Genomic DNA, 14,533 nt, shown 5'->3' on the forward strand with positions numbered 1-14,533 from the left:
GAAAATGAATGGATAACAAGGGCATGAAATGATGACTCGCCACAGGCTTACGAGTCAGTGTTGTAATGACTCGAGTCACAATTTTCCGTGACTTTACTCGAGTCAATGTCGAAAATGACTCTGGCCACGTGATGGCAGATGTGACGAAAAACGATAGAGTTTTACGTAAGAAAAACGTATAATTTTCTAAAACTTACACTTCTCTGATACAAATATCAATCAGACCAACTTTACCACAGCCATGACGTTATGATAACCAAAATAACGCAACATGTAATGTGACGACAGAAATGCTTTTAATATTACAACTCGAACAGACTTGAGTCAAAAAAATGACGTAGTTACAATCCTGACGAGGTTTTCTTATTCACATACAGTCAGACTTGAGAAAACACGCAAAACACTGAAGATGAATGGAGGAAATATAAGGCGAAAGAAATTCTATAAGCGGCTAGTAGGCCTATACTGCTATATACAGCTCCGTAATAAATAACAATCAGTATACAAGAAGGCGATTAATTAAAAATTATTGTGCCTTCAAAAATATTTGTTGTCTTACTTGTTGTAGTTTAAACGGCGAAATCTATTAATGTGAGTTACTGCAGGGTCGTAAGATAAACAAAAACCAAAATGGATAGTAGCACTGTGTCTTCTGCTGTAATGGATACAACAGGTTCTACAGAACCAGAAGCAACACCAGGCTTGGAAGCAGCCGATTTTGCTGTGATAGGAGTATACTTCGCGTTCATTCTCGCTGTAGGAATTTGGGTAGGTAGAACATGTATTGTATGCACTCGTTGAATAATGTTTGACTGCAAACGCACGTCGAATCGCGTCAGTATTGTAGTAGGCCACCCACTGAGCATATCACGCATTTGCATTTATCGGAGAGACGAGTTTCTCATGTAGGCTGTATATTACAGTGTATATATTGTTGTTGTCTGAACGGTGTTACCAAATTTTAAATTAAAATTAGAAACAGGATATAGTTTAGCACTCTTAAGGTTAACTTTATATTTTTCGACACTTTATATTCTTCTTCAGGTGTACTGTGAAAATGGTAAAGTAGCTCGTGTCGAAAAATATATTATGGTATTGTAACCGACCCGCAACATTAATAGGCAGTTTACAATTGCTAACATTTACAAAACTAAAATTTTTCCAGGTGATGTGTCGAACCGACCGCAGTAACGTCGACGGTTTCTTTCTGGCGGGAAGAAACATCACGTGGTTTCCGATCGGAGCTTCCCTTTTCAGCAGCAACATCGGAAGCGGAAGTTTTGTGGGTCTGGCGGGTACTGGTGCAGCAGCTGGGATCGCAGTGGGAGCATTTGAATGGAACGTAAGTAACTGAGTCACAAACGAACATTCTTTTACCATAGCTATTTTTAGCCTACTTGCATTGAGTGTGGTTCTTGGCCAAGAGTTTTGGGATAAGCAGCAAAACTACATAATACAGGCGATGTTGACTCTATTCTTTCTTGGATGGATCTTTGCACCTGTCTACATCGCCGCAGGTGTAGTGACCATGCCCGAGTATTTACGTAAGAGATTTGGTGGTGAGAGGATCCAAATATATATGTCGGTGCTTTCACTGCTGCTTTACATCTTCACTAAAGTATCGGTAAGTGTTGGGGTGAAAAAAAAACAAACTTTTAAAAGGAATTTTGTAAGTTTAGTATTACGACTTACAAGAAAGGCTAATTTGCAGCAAGCTAAAAGTTACTGACTAGGCCTACTTAACCTACACAAATACAAACTCAAGCTACGGAATTCGAATCTTCATTATCGTCAAGGCTGATCTCTTTTCTGGCGCCATCTTCGTCCAAGTTGCTTTGGGATGGAACATATACTTGGCGATGATCGTTCTTCTGCTGATAACGGCACTGTACACGGTGACGGGAGGCCTAGCAGCAGTTATATACACAGACACTGTGCAAACTTTTATCATGATTGGAGGAGCACTGGTTATGATGGTGCTATGTAAGTTACCGAATCGCTTAACCTAACTTTTACAAAACCAGGGTTAAACTTGGATTATCTCACACAGCGTTCATACATGTTGGTGGATATGAAGGGCTTGAGACCGCCTACTTTCAAGCAATACCAAAGATTCGTCCGGCTAATACGAGCTGCGGAATACCAAGGGAGGATTCATTTCATGTATTTCGAGATCCAATAGATGGAGATCTCCCTTGGCCAGGGTTAACGTTTGGCCTGACAATTATCGCAACGTGGTACTGGTGTACAGACCAGGTGAACAGTAGGCCATTTTGGTAGAACTGAGCATCCTGTTGCTAACAGTTATGCTTGTGGTAAACACATAGCCTAATGCTGAAGTATTATCAACAAAACCTAGTTGATAAAAAATCTCAACGGCATTGTGTCTTACGAAAATTGTGTTACTACACAATCGGAAATACATGCAGATTAGAAATAACAGAAGCCTCATGAATCTGACTTAAAAATGGCTACTACGTGGGTAATTTTCAGGTTCTTGCTCAACGAATGCTGGCAGCCAAAAACCTGACTCACGCCAAAGGTGGTTGTGTTACTGCAGGTCTCCTAAAAATCCTACCAATGTACATGATGGTTATGATTGGAATGATAAGCAGAACGGTGTTTCCAGGTATGTGGCTTATTTCTATCTATTTTTTCACGGTCATCCACCGAAATATTCTCGCCAGATTCGGTAGCGTGTGCTACGGCTGATGAATGCAAGAAATACTGCGGCACTGCTGTAGGTTGCTCCAATATTGCTTATCCAAAGTTAGTCTTGGAAATTATGCCCACAGGACTCAAAGGTACACGTTAAGACCATGAGTATTAAAATGTTTTAAAACCTCTGCTAAATTAGGTTCTGACTTTTCTAACAGGTTTGCTTCTGGCTGCTATGTTGGCCGCACTGATGTCATCACTGACGTCAGTTTTTAACAGTGGTTCTACCTTGTTTACATGCGATTTATGGCAAAAAGTCCGCAAGAACGCGTCAGAGTGGGAACTGATGATAGTGGGAAGGTGAATGTAATACTATTTATAAAACTTTAGAATACAGCAGTTAAAGTAGTTTCCAAAACACCAGTGTAAGCCGTTTTAATTGTATGTGCACACACCAGGTTAAGTACGACCATATTGGCTATTCTGCTAATTAATTGATTTTCATAACCGCCTTTAAATAAAATTTTTATGGCATGTAGAATTTCAATATGTTCATTACAAACTAATATAAAATGTAACAACATTATCTTTGCATCAAAGAAATCATTTATTTTTATATACTCCTGACCGAAATCGTAATCCATGTCATACAACCTATTTATCACAACTGAAAAGAGTATTTTGTCACCCAGTATATTGTACATATTTACCCAAAAAACGCGTTATTTGCTGAATTTTCTTATCACTGCACTTCTATAGAAAACTTATCCAAATTTGACTAATTACAGCATTTAGCAGTATTTTATCATTTTCAGAATATTCATGCTATTTATGGTTGGTGTCAGCATAGCTTGGGTTCCTATTGTTCAGACTTCAGCAAGCGGACAGCTGTTTGACTACATTCAGTCGATAACAAGCTACTTGGGTCCTCCTATAATGGTCATTTTTGCGATGGCAATCTTTTGGGCAAGACTCAATGAACCAGTAAGTCAAGAAGAATAATCTTGAAACTTTGAAATGTGGCTCAACAATAAAATATCACATAACACACCGATTACTTTTGTGTATGCACATTGTACAGGGTGCTTTTTGGGCACTGATGATTGGTATGGTTGCCGGAACAACAAGAATGATCATGGATTTTGCTTATGGGGCACCACTGTGTGGCGAAGAAGAATACAGACCAGCCATTTTGTACAAAGTAACAACCTATGATGATAACCATATTTAAATACACAAAAAACATGACCATATTATGCCATAGAAATTTAACCTAAATAACCCCAAGACAATAATGTAATATAACAGAATAGTTTCCAACATTATTTGCGGTCAGGTGCATTATCTTTACTTTGCCATACTCCTTGCGGGCTTAACTGGAATTTCTGCTGTTGTAATTTCACTGCTGACACCACCTATTGAAAAACAAAATGTGAGCAACTAGTTAGTAATTAGCAAAGATAGTTATAATATTTTTAAATTACGACCAATAATAGTTAAATTAATTAAATTTTAAAAATACCAAGTGCATACCCTGCATGCTGCAATGGTTATATGTTTTAGTATGAAAACTACAATAAAATTTATAGTTTACTGACACTTAATGTCTAATACCACTTACAAAATGCTTCTTAACAGCTTCAACGACTAACATGGTACTCCAGGTTCCTTAAACCAACTCAAAAATTGCCACCACATGGTGAGGATAACCAAGCAGTCGTAGGTGACAATGATTATGATATTAAAGTCTCCACAGAGATGTCAGCAGTAGAAAGCAACAGTGAGAACCACGACAAATCCGGAAAAGGGTCCATCAACGATGCAGAAAAGGAGGAAGGTATGGACTTTGCTACAAAATAGCTTCTGTCATGTCATAATAAATTTAATTATTGTTGAAGAATTAAAAAACATTTTGTATCGGTATTTACTGTTAAAAAACAATTCATGCAGTACAATTTACCTATTCTTATAATCAACAGAACCTAACATACATGGTTATTGGTTTGGCTAAAACATGTTTCAATATATATTGCGGTTTTTCAACAGAAGTAATGTCATCCAAAGGTGATCGCATAATAAATTTTACATTTCAGAGACATCACTTCTTAAGAGAGCTTTCTTTCTTTTCTGCGGCCTTGACAAATCAAGAAAAGGTCGTCCAGCTGAAAAATCAGTTATAATCAATAGTATTGAAGAAGATAAAACTCGTTCTACAATTGTTGATGTTGCTTGTATACTAATGCTTTGTGTAATGGTGTTTCTCTTTGCATACTACGCTTAATTGGCAATTAATATAAACTTTAGCATCACAATGTCACCAATAACACAGCAAAATGAAAGTGTTAATGGCGAACTCATGTAGTTAACTAAATTACGTAAATTTAATTAGCTAACATGTGTACTACAAAAAGCTTTTGTTCAAAAGTAATCCGTTTCTGTATTTTTCAAATCTTAAAAAAAAATTATAATGGGACACACTTGCAAATATTTCACATATAATAATTCCTTATGTTATTTCTGCAAATTACTATCTTAGATGGTAATTACTAGCCTAACATTATTTTCAGAATGGAAGAAAATATTAGATCCATAAGCTTAGGAAACATGAAAATAATTACTAAGTTCTGCTGAGAAATAAACATGTGTAAAAGTAAAGCAATACACTTTTCACTATTTATTCATTACCACTTTAAACCGAATAATTCTGTAAAGAGCAAAAAGATAATACAAACGCTAGTTATGCTGTAATTGGCAATAACACAATTTGGGAGTGTGTGACCGCATTCACTGGAGATTTCACAACAATACCGTACGGCACTTCTTCATACTCTCTTAGTTATTGCATATAACGTTTGTCAATTAGTTATTTTGAGGACAGTAAGTTGGCTATAAAGGAATCAATATAAAACCTCTGAGCGTTTTTTGCTATGTGTTGGCCAGGAGGCTGGTAGGGTGTAAGCTTTAATACAGAAACTTACTTGTGCAAAATTTATCAAATGGCCAATTGTTTGACTACATTCAGTTGATAGTAAGCCATTTGGGTCCTCCCTTTGCAATGTACAGGATGCATTTTGGTCACTAATGGCTGGTTTGGTTGCTGGAGTTACAAGAATGATTTTAGATTTTGCATATGAGACACCATTGTGTGGTGAAGAAGAACACAGACCAGCAATTTTGTACAAAGTAAATTATAACAACTTATGGTAACATTGCGAATGTTATGCATGGTTACTAAAATTTGAACTAATCTAGACCCTGGATTAAATATATAAAATCTTTGGAAATAAAAATGTTTTTGTTGTCAGGTACATTACGTTTACTATTGCTATACTTCTTGCGGCCTCGACGGCAATTCTAGCTATGATAATTTCGCTATTGACCCCATGTATTCAAAAAGAGAAGGTCAATTTTATATGATACGAGTACAAGACAATGACAGAGAGCCATAACCAAGTCAAAATCATCTTAATTGAGTCAACCTGAAGCGTGATACTGTACCAGAAATCTATGCTCTTTGGCACATAATTTTACTGATATCTTACTACCTGCTGTGTCATACCGGTTATCACTCTCCAAGATCAAATTAAATTTGGCTTGGTTTTGAAATTTATTTCAGCAATAAACTTGTATAAATTTGTTATAACGATACAGTCAGGGCCAGCATAGGGAAGTGTGGGACCAATACAAGAACTGATCCCGGGACTTCTTACTGATTTTAAACATTTAATAATGCTAATAATAATAAAGTAAACAAATGATAACAAGTTTGTGCAAATTATCTCTCAGTAAAAATTTGATTTGTGATTTTGTGACCAGAAAGCTCGGTTTCGAGAAAAAATTGAAAGCTAACACTAAAATTGCGAAAATAAAAGCTAAATTGCTATTTTTTTGTTTTGGTGTTAAGCAGCCTAGGCCCAGAAAAGTGCTGAGTGCAATGCAGTTGCATTGGTTGCATCGGCCTAAGGCCGCCCTTGGCTATAGTTATCCTAACTTAACTCTAGCCAAGTCAATAAATCGATTAGAACAATGATATTAAACCCATTTGTTGTTTAGCAATAACAAGTAAAGACCCAGCCGGTAGTGTATTATTATTTCTGTCATAACAGCTGTGGACTGACATGGTATTCTAGATTCCTTAAACCTGCACCACCAGCATATGAACCGAGAAATATGGTTATTGTAAGTAATGCAACTATGAATTTACTATTAGCCATGTTTCCAGCTAACCTTGATTTATTTATAAATAAAAATATCAGGCGGTAGCTTCTATTGCCAGCTCTAATTATATTCATTAAAATCGTTATTGTTGTTTCACTTAAGAGATTCTTCAAGAGTTTACTTGGTGTTTTATATGGAAATTACCAAGTCTGGAACTTACAATAAATAATTGTTAAATAAGTAGTATTTTTGTTAATCTTCTTGAATAAAGCTGTGATGCAACATATAGGAGTCACAGCAATTCCATTTGTGGAGTTTTAGTGGTAAATATTTATTTCAGACAAAGTCAATATCAGAAAAAATGACTTTATTGAAGAAGCTGTTAAAAATGAAAACAGATAGTTCTGAGAATAACAAAGGTGTGATATGCCTATACCTGTTGCATTTTTTGCATTTGATTGAATGTAGTTGTTGTCATTTTGTGAAGTTAGATTTACACCAATACCCAACATAGAATAACAATTTACATTTCAGAGTATTCACTGCTTCAAAGAGCTGTTTTTCTCTTCTGCGGCCTTGATAAGTCAAAAAAGGTCGTCCAGCAGAAGGACTAACCATAATTACCAGCATTGAAGAGGATAAAACTCATTCCAGAATTGTAAATGTGTCTGGCTTTATAATGCTTGGCGTAATGGTGTTTCTTTTTGTGTATTATGCATGAAATGCAGGTGTAAATAAATTCAGCAGCACTACCAACTGTTTTTTTGGTGTAATATAGGGATGAGCTGAATGAAGTTAAAATGCATATAGTTAGCTTGGTTTCAGGTTCTTTTTTTATGCGGCTTGTTCCAGCTTTTCTAAATACTGGTAATAGCTGAAAAAACTTGTTTAACTTTGTTCATGATTGTGATAAGGAGCGTGATTAAATTAATTACATGGTATCTTCTGATACATAACCAATCTTACTTTACACATGATTTTTAAGGGTCTGTTTCCAGACACCAACTAGTTCATAATTCATCTACATCAGCACTTCTTAATGTGGGGCCTGGCAAATTTTGGTGGGTCTTGGCAAAATTTTGTTGAAGGATGTGAATTTAAACTTAACAAAGAAATGCCTAATCACTTTTTGCCACTACTTTCACTTTGAAATTTAGTGAGAATGCTACTGTACCTGTTCAACAACGTACTAAGAAGGAGGGCCATCACCCACCCCTCATGAACCCAAATGTTTGGGGGCCATAGATTTTTTGCATCTTTATTCTTTTTCCTTTTCCAATGCATTTCCTTGTTTGTGACCACTTATTGGCTATAAGCGGGCTGCGGGTATATTGCATGTATCATACATGTTAAATAGCTAGCTTTTGTACATATAAAGACGAGATTTACATTTCATTTTGAGGCATTCTAAGCCATTTTTGAGGCATAAAAATCTAAACTTTTTGCACTTCATGCATTTTGAGTGAAGTTTGAGGTAAGAAAATGCTGAAATTTTTGACTTAGATTTTGAAAATGTTCCGCCGCATCATGACTTAGACGCAATCCGAAATACGCCACTGATGGAGGGGCATACAACTTTTCTGAAAGCAAAAGTGGGACCTGATACAAAAAGGTTAACAAACACTGATCTAGATTGTCCATGATTTGTCCCTGTTGTTTTTTAAACCACTAACAAATCTCAAATAAATAGCAACTTTTCGTTAAAAACATGCCTTTAGAGAAATGCTACAGACTAGTCTTTTTGCAAAACTGTTTGAATAAAAACTGAGCACTGTAACATCACTTAGCAAAAAAACGTTAATTGAAATTGAACAACACTAGTTTCACATGCAATAAGTAACTTTGCCAAATTACCATGTCATTACCGGTGATTGTATGGTGGCATAAAGAGAAAGGCAAGACAGATGTAGCAAAACCCAAGTACTCTATCGCTATCTTGTTAACATTTTATTGTTACGACAAACTTGTGCGTGTCAAAGCTACCAAATAAGGTCACAATAACTAGAGCAACAGTTTATTTCATGTACATGTGTTACACATATTTATACATTGATATATATATACATATATATATACAGTGGAACCTTGCTTAACTAGACAAGTGAAGTTTCTTTATGTTATCTGAATTTTTTTATAAACCAAGTTTCCTCTTTGTGTAAGCCTACTAATGATCGTATTGCAAAATAAGTTATATATAACACTGGTCTACAAAAACCAAAAAAATTTTTGTTGCATGAACTTTGATGATTGATTTAGGCTAAGTTTTGGTTGCTGAATCCAATTCTGAGCTCAGAATTGCTCTATCACGTCAGGTTTTTTCGCTGCGCATTTTCCCCAATTTCATAAATTGATCAAATTTTGACTTTCGTTAGTGACAGTACGGTGAGCGTATAACAGCAACAAATCAAATATTGTTACTGAAATCACCTATGATGAAACCTCGGCTCAAAGTTTTGTTGTAGCACAGAATGACAGAGTTTTCAGTAAACTTTAATCTAGTGGTTCTCAATCTTTTTTCAATCACGGACCTCTTTTCGAATTTCGAAAATATACGTGGACGCATTCATTTTTTCTTTTGTGTCTCATTACTTAGTTAGCAATCTTTATACATCGCGCTTGGTTTATACATCACGTTTGGTAGCTCATTATTGAGTTACCGTCTTTATCTGTATACATCTGCCCTGGAGACTTAAAAGGTCAATGCTTTTTGTGACAGCACCCTGCTCTTTAGTAAAACGCAAACATTGTCAACAATAAACATAATATTGTTCGTATAATGTAAAAGAAAATTGACAGCTCAAAACGAAGCCTGAAGTGCGTGTTACTTCACAATGGAAATAAATATACACCGATTCCAGATTCTGTGACACTCAAAGAAACGTATGAAAACATTAAAGAAGTGCTGGAAACACTGAAGTACAGTGATCATGGCTGGGGATTATGTGTAGACATAAAAATAATGAACCTTCTGTTAGGACAGCAAGGTGGTTACACCAAACACCCTTGTTTTCTCTGCTACTGGGATAGCAGAGCCATAGATGAGCATTGGATAAAAGATAAGTGGCCAGGAAGGAGCAGTTTAACACCTGGAGAGAAAAATATCATTCATAACCCGTTAGTAGATACCAAGAAGATCATCCTGCTGCTACTTCCCATCAAACTTGGGGCAATGAAATGGTATACTAAGGCTCTTGATCACAATGGAGATTGCTTTAAGTACACCTGCTAAGCCTTCCCAAGTCTCAGTGAAGAAAAGAAAGAAAAAGGCTGGAGTTTTTAGTGGCCCACAAATAAGGAAGCTGCTCAGAGATCCAAATTTTGCAGCATCAATGAACACAGTTGAAGCAAGGGCTTGGAATGCTTTTTCTTTAGTTGTTTAGTAACTCCTTTGGCAACAGAAAGGCAGAGAACTATCGAGACCTCTTAAAAGAAATTTTATCCAGCATGCAAGAGATGAAATGCAATATGAGCATAAAGCTACATTTTCTGAAAAATCATTTAGATTACTTTTCTGAAAACCTTGGGGACTTCAGTGAAGAATAAGGTGAGCGCTTTCACTAAGACATTAGAGTTATATGAAAGAGCGCTACCAAGGCCGATGGGACTGCCACATGATGGCAGATTACTGCTTGAACTTGAAGAGAGAAAGTTACACCACTATCCACAAACGAAAGCCATTAAAACGAAAATTTTCGAGCTCTTAAAGATTGTGGCATTTCTGTATCATTACATTGATTGTTCAATGGCTAGTTTCTAGTGATGTTTTTTAAATGATTTCGAGGCTTTGTGTTCGTGTTTTGCATGATTAAGTGTTCCAGCAGTTTTGATTAAAACAACCTCTACATTTCAAGGCGGTTTCTGATTTGCGGTATTATTTATAATGAACATATATATTATCTCAAAAACGTGATGTGATAGAAAAAAAATAATGCCAGATTCGGATTCAGCGCCCCAAAATTAGGTAAAAAAGACCCCAACACAGCCTGCCGCAAAAACCGTGTTGACCAGTGATAATTAGTTATATTATTATGTGATGTTACTCAGGAGTATCAAAAAATTTATAGAGTTAAAGTCTTAGCTGTTATGTTTTAAATTTTAAAGCCATCAAATTAAATGATAGATATATAAAAAAATGCATATATATATATATATACATCTAACAATGTCATGATATATGATATGCTGTATACAAACATGAAATGCAATTGTTCTTGTCATTTTTTTCCGTAACATTTTTATTTTTAAACTTTTATGTATATATATATATATTGAGTTTAGTGGCCATAATAACCTTTAATAATTTATATGTATATAACCAGTCAGCATTACGGTGTAATATCACTTTACCACAAGTAAAGACAAAAAATAAAAATCTATCGTACGGTAAAATAAAAAATTTCATCAGACCAAAGAAAACACAAGAAAATACTTACCGGTACACTCTAGGAGGTCATGTTTTTATTAACATAGTTTAAAGGTTGCTGATATTAAAGTATGGCATAGTTATTAAGTCCATCTTGATGTGTAGCATTATCATGTTCATTCAGTGTATATGCATCCAACTTGACCTAGCTTAAACCAAAAACTAAAGAAAATCAAAAGTGAAATGAAAAGGTTTTAAATATACATATAAATGTGGAAAAGCAAGCAGAACTATACACATCACAATATTGAACATTCTCCTTATCAGCCATCCAAACATGAAAATAAAAGATTGGTATGTATGTACTTATTCAGTTATTGCAACTACGGTAGTAATTTTACGTATATGTAACTATGTATATATACAGCTTGAGGATAACCTACTATGTATAAAAACACATTACCACATAAAACTCACCCTACAAAACACACAAAGAGGGAAGAGGGTGACTATGTGACATGTTTATGTAATCTGTTATCTACTTTATAACAACATTTAAACAGATAAATTAACCATATTAATATGCAATTGGTAACTGCAGCATATGCACAAGAAGCTTGCTTCTACAGTGTGAACGCTTGTTACATACAAATACATTCATTTTAATTTAACGTGAGAAATATTAACTGTCTGACCTATTACATTAATATTACTTATTTACACAGTGCAAGGAATATCATTACGACATGTTTTAAAAGTCCTCATCAGAATTTTCACCAGACTTTAGAATTCTCTCTGCAGGGACAAAGTCTTTTTCATATACCTTTCGAGAAAGCTCGGTGGGTTTGGTGTCAACAACCAAATCACTTTCAGAAATATTTTCATCAACACTGCCAGATTTTTCATTTGTGCTTGTGTTGCCCTTTATAATGATAGGAGTCTGTGCTTGCATAGTTTCATTTTCAACTGGTGGTTTCAAAGATTTGGCTAGAAGATTGTTTTGACTATTACTGCCTCGTTTAGAACCTGATATTCCAGGTAAACCAAAGTCTCCATCTAGGCCAGCAGCTTTTGCAAGTGATCCTAAACCAACTTCATTAAGCAAATTTAAAAAGTCATGAAATTTGTTGAATGAAGTTTCAATGCTATCCAACAGAAGCTCATCCTCAAGCTGAGAATGCATTCTGGTGTTTTCAATGCTAACAGACAGCTCCTTTTGCAGCTTGGCATTTTCAATTTCAAGCTTCATTACCTGCTCGTTTAGTCTTCTTTCATTTTCCACTGAGGCTTTGAGTCTTCTTTGTGAATCCAGCAAGTCTACTTTCAATCTCTTAATGTAAACCTGACTTTCTGCTTGAGTAAGACTGGATTCTTGTTCAAGCTCAAGCTTCTCATTTACTGCGGTTGAAGAACAAAATGTCAATGACTGTTCACTGTCTACCGTTTGATTTTTGTTAAGACAAAGTATCTCTGATTGTTCTTCATTGTCATCACTATCATCTTCCTGAAACCCATATTTATGTTGTGATGCTCTGACAGCAGTTCTCCAAGGAACGAAGCTTTCATGGCCAGGAGGACGAACTTCTGGAATCCCTTCTGAAGTTCTATTTAATCTTTGACTTTTGCCAAACCTTTTTGTAAGGCTTCTATTTACTGGACGAGGGTGGCGATATCTTCCAGTTTTGTAGGGATCTTTTGGAACTTCTTCTTTTACCCACGGAAACTCTGTCTCATCATTTTCATTTGCATTCACCAAAACTCTGCGTAAAAGTTTTCGCAGAGTATTTGAATCAACCATAGGATTTCTTCTAACATCAAGCACAACGATTGTATTATTATGCTCAATTGCAGTTATAAGTGAATGTACACCAGGTGTGGTAATACCGCAATGCTGGAAATCAAGAGCTTTAAGCCATAAATCATCTCTCAGTGCCTCGTTAAATGATAAAATACCAGCATCACCAATCATTGGATTAGAGTTAAGGGTTATCCTTCTAATTCCACCCATTAAACGCAGATTTGGAGTACGATACCTTAAACTTTCAGCCCAGGCTTCACTGTGCCTTAAGGTTGATTGATGTTTTATCAGCTTTGCTATAAAATTAGCTCCTGTTGAAGTTATATTACATCCATTCATGGAAACATGAGTAACAGTTGGATGACTCCTGAGGGCCTGGCACAAAATCTCAACACCTTTATCAGAAATCTGACAGTAATCAAACAAAATATGAGTGAGCGATTGATTTTTAGAAATTCCCTTTGCTAAAATCTGCAGATCTTTTCCACGCAGTGGTACACCCTGCAAGTCTATGCATCGTACAGCAGTACTACGGGCGACACATGCAGCAATTGAGCGTGCAATCCGTAATGTGATGTCTTTTGTTCGAACAACTGGTGTTCGCCTTCGAAAATAATGGGCTCTCTTTCCATTGTTAGCAGTAGGTTGATAGTAACTTCTAACAGCAACATATTGCAAACTCTTGTTAATTTTAATAGCATTGAGAATAGGATCCCAATCTACTAGTTTCACTTTGTCCCCATTGATATCCAAGAGCGCGTTTTTCAAATGAGCTTTCACAAACAGAAGAGGCACTATACCCTGGAGCGCGCACAGATGATCGTAACAACTTTCAAAATCATACGAACCTCTTTGGCGTACGGACACGCTTTCAGGAATCATATTATCCCAACGAAATCAGTCAAGTTTACAAAAAACAGTACAACTGTCCAATGTTACAAGAAGTCATCAAAAAACGTCAAAAACTGTTTTTAAATCTGATTTGTTTTGGTACTTTCCGGTCGAACAACAGTTTCCAAAATCACTCAAGCATACCGAACTTTTAAGGAAATTGACAGGATCAATTAATTATTAATAAAAACGGTTGCAGGAAATTTATAAGGTTTGTGGCCTTTATAATACATTAACAACATGAACAGTTATAGACGTTGCTATTGATAACTTTCCTTGTTCTATTCAATAAAACATTTTATTTTGTTGTTGTGTTTCTTAACTCTGAACTTGATTTTTGCGTGTCATTTTCATGGGCTTATTTGTAAATGCCACTGTTTTTGTTATTATTACTCTTTTTGTTCGTTTTTTTTTATGGAAAATTTGTATGTTGGCTTAATGCCCGTGTTAATTATTAATTAGATCCATTCATTTCTATTGAGTTGTTTCACAATTCACAATTAATTTGTTAATTATAACTTAATCATATTTTATAATCATATTTCAATAATCATATTTCACAATTAGTTTGTTAATTATTAACTTAGTCCTGGTGTTACCATGGAACTTACAATCTACTCCAGGGGTGTCCAACCTTTTTAGCCAAAGGGCCATATGCGATTTAC

The 14,533-nt window shown here is 35.5% G+C and overlaps 2 protein-coding genes and 1 long non-coding RNA gene across 3 annotated transcripts; 1 reads left to right on the forward strand and 2 right to left on the reverse strand.

The window, feature by feature from the left end:
• Positions 1-630: 630 nt before the first annotated feature.
• On the forward strand, positions 631-7,568 carry LOC143471361 (sodium/glucose cotransporter 4-like). The gene is made up of 15 exons (XM_076969824.1): positions 631-768; positions 1,166-1,342; positions 1,460-1,624; positions 1,797-1,983; positions 2,051-2,256; positions 2,494-2,629; positions 2,688-2,804; positions 2,877-3,018; positions 3,474-3,642; positions 3,740-3,859; positions 3,995-4,090; positions 4,297-4,495; positions 4,752-6,837; positions 7,157-7,235; positions 7,351-7,568. Exons 1-13 carry the CDS (start codon positions 631-633, stop codon positions 4,937-4,939), a joined length of 2,040 nt encoding a protein of 679 aa, XP_076825939.1. The 3' UTR covers positions 4,940-6,837; positions 7,157-7,235; positions 7,351-7,568.
• Positions 3,934-5,748, reverse strand: LOC143471363 (uncharacterized). Its single transcript, XR_013119542.1, has 4 exons — positions 5,637-5,748; positions 4,650-4,820; positions 4,280-4,521; positions 3,934-4,073 (listed from the first exon to the last, which is right to left on the reverse strand). It is a non-coding gene; the product is annotated as an uncharacterized LOC143471363 (long non-coding RNA).
• A 3,833-nt stretch (positions 7,569-11,401) lies between the features above and the next one.
• Positions 11,402-14,008, reverse strand: LOC143471362 (centrosomal protein of 78 kDa-like). Its single transcript, XM_076969825.1, has one exon. The coding sequence runs from the start codon at positions 13,857-13,859 to the stop codon at positions 11,931-11,933; it is 1,929 nt and encodes a 642-aa protein (XP_076825940.1). The 5' UTR covers positions 13,860-14,008; the 3' UTR covers positions 11,402-11,930.
• Positions 14,009-14,533: the final 525 nt, after the last annotated feature.

This window comes from Clavelina lepadiformis, chromosome 9 (genome assembly GCF_947623445.1).
Source record: "Clavelina lepadiformis chromosome 9, kaClaLepa1.1, whole genome shotgun sequence".
NCBI classification, from domain to species: Eukaryota; Metazoa; Chordata; class Ascidiacea; order Aplousobranchia; family Clavelinidae; genus Clavelina; species Clavelina lepadiformis.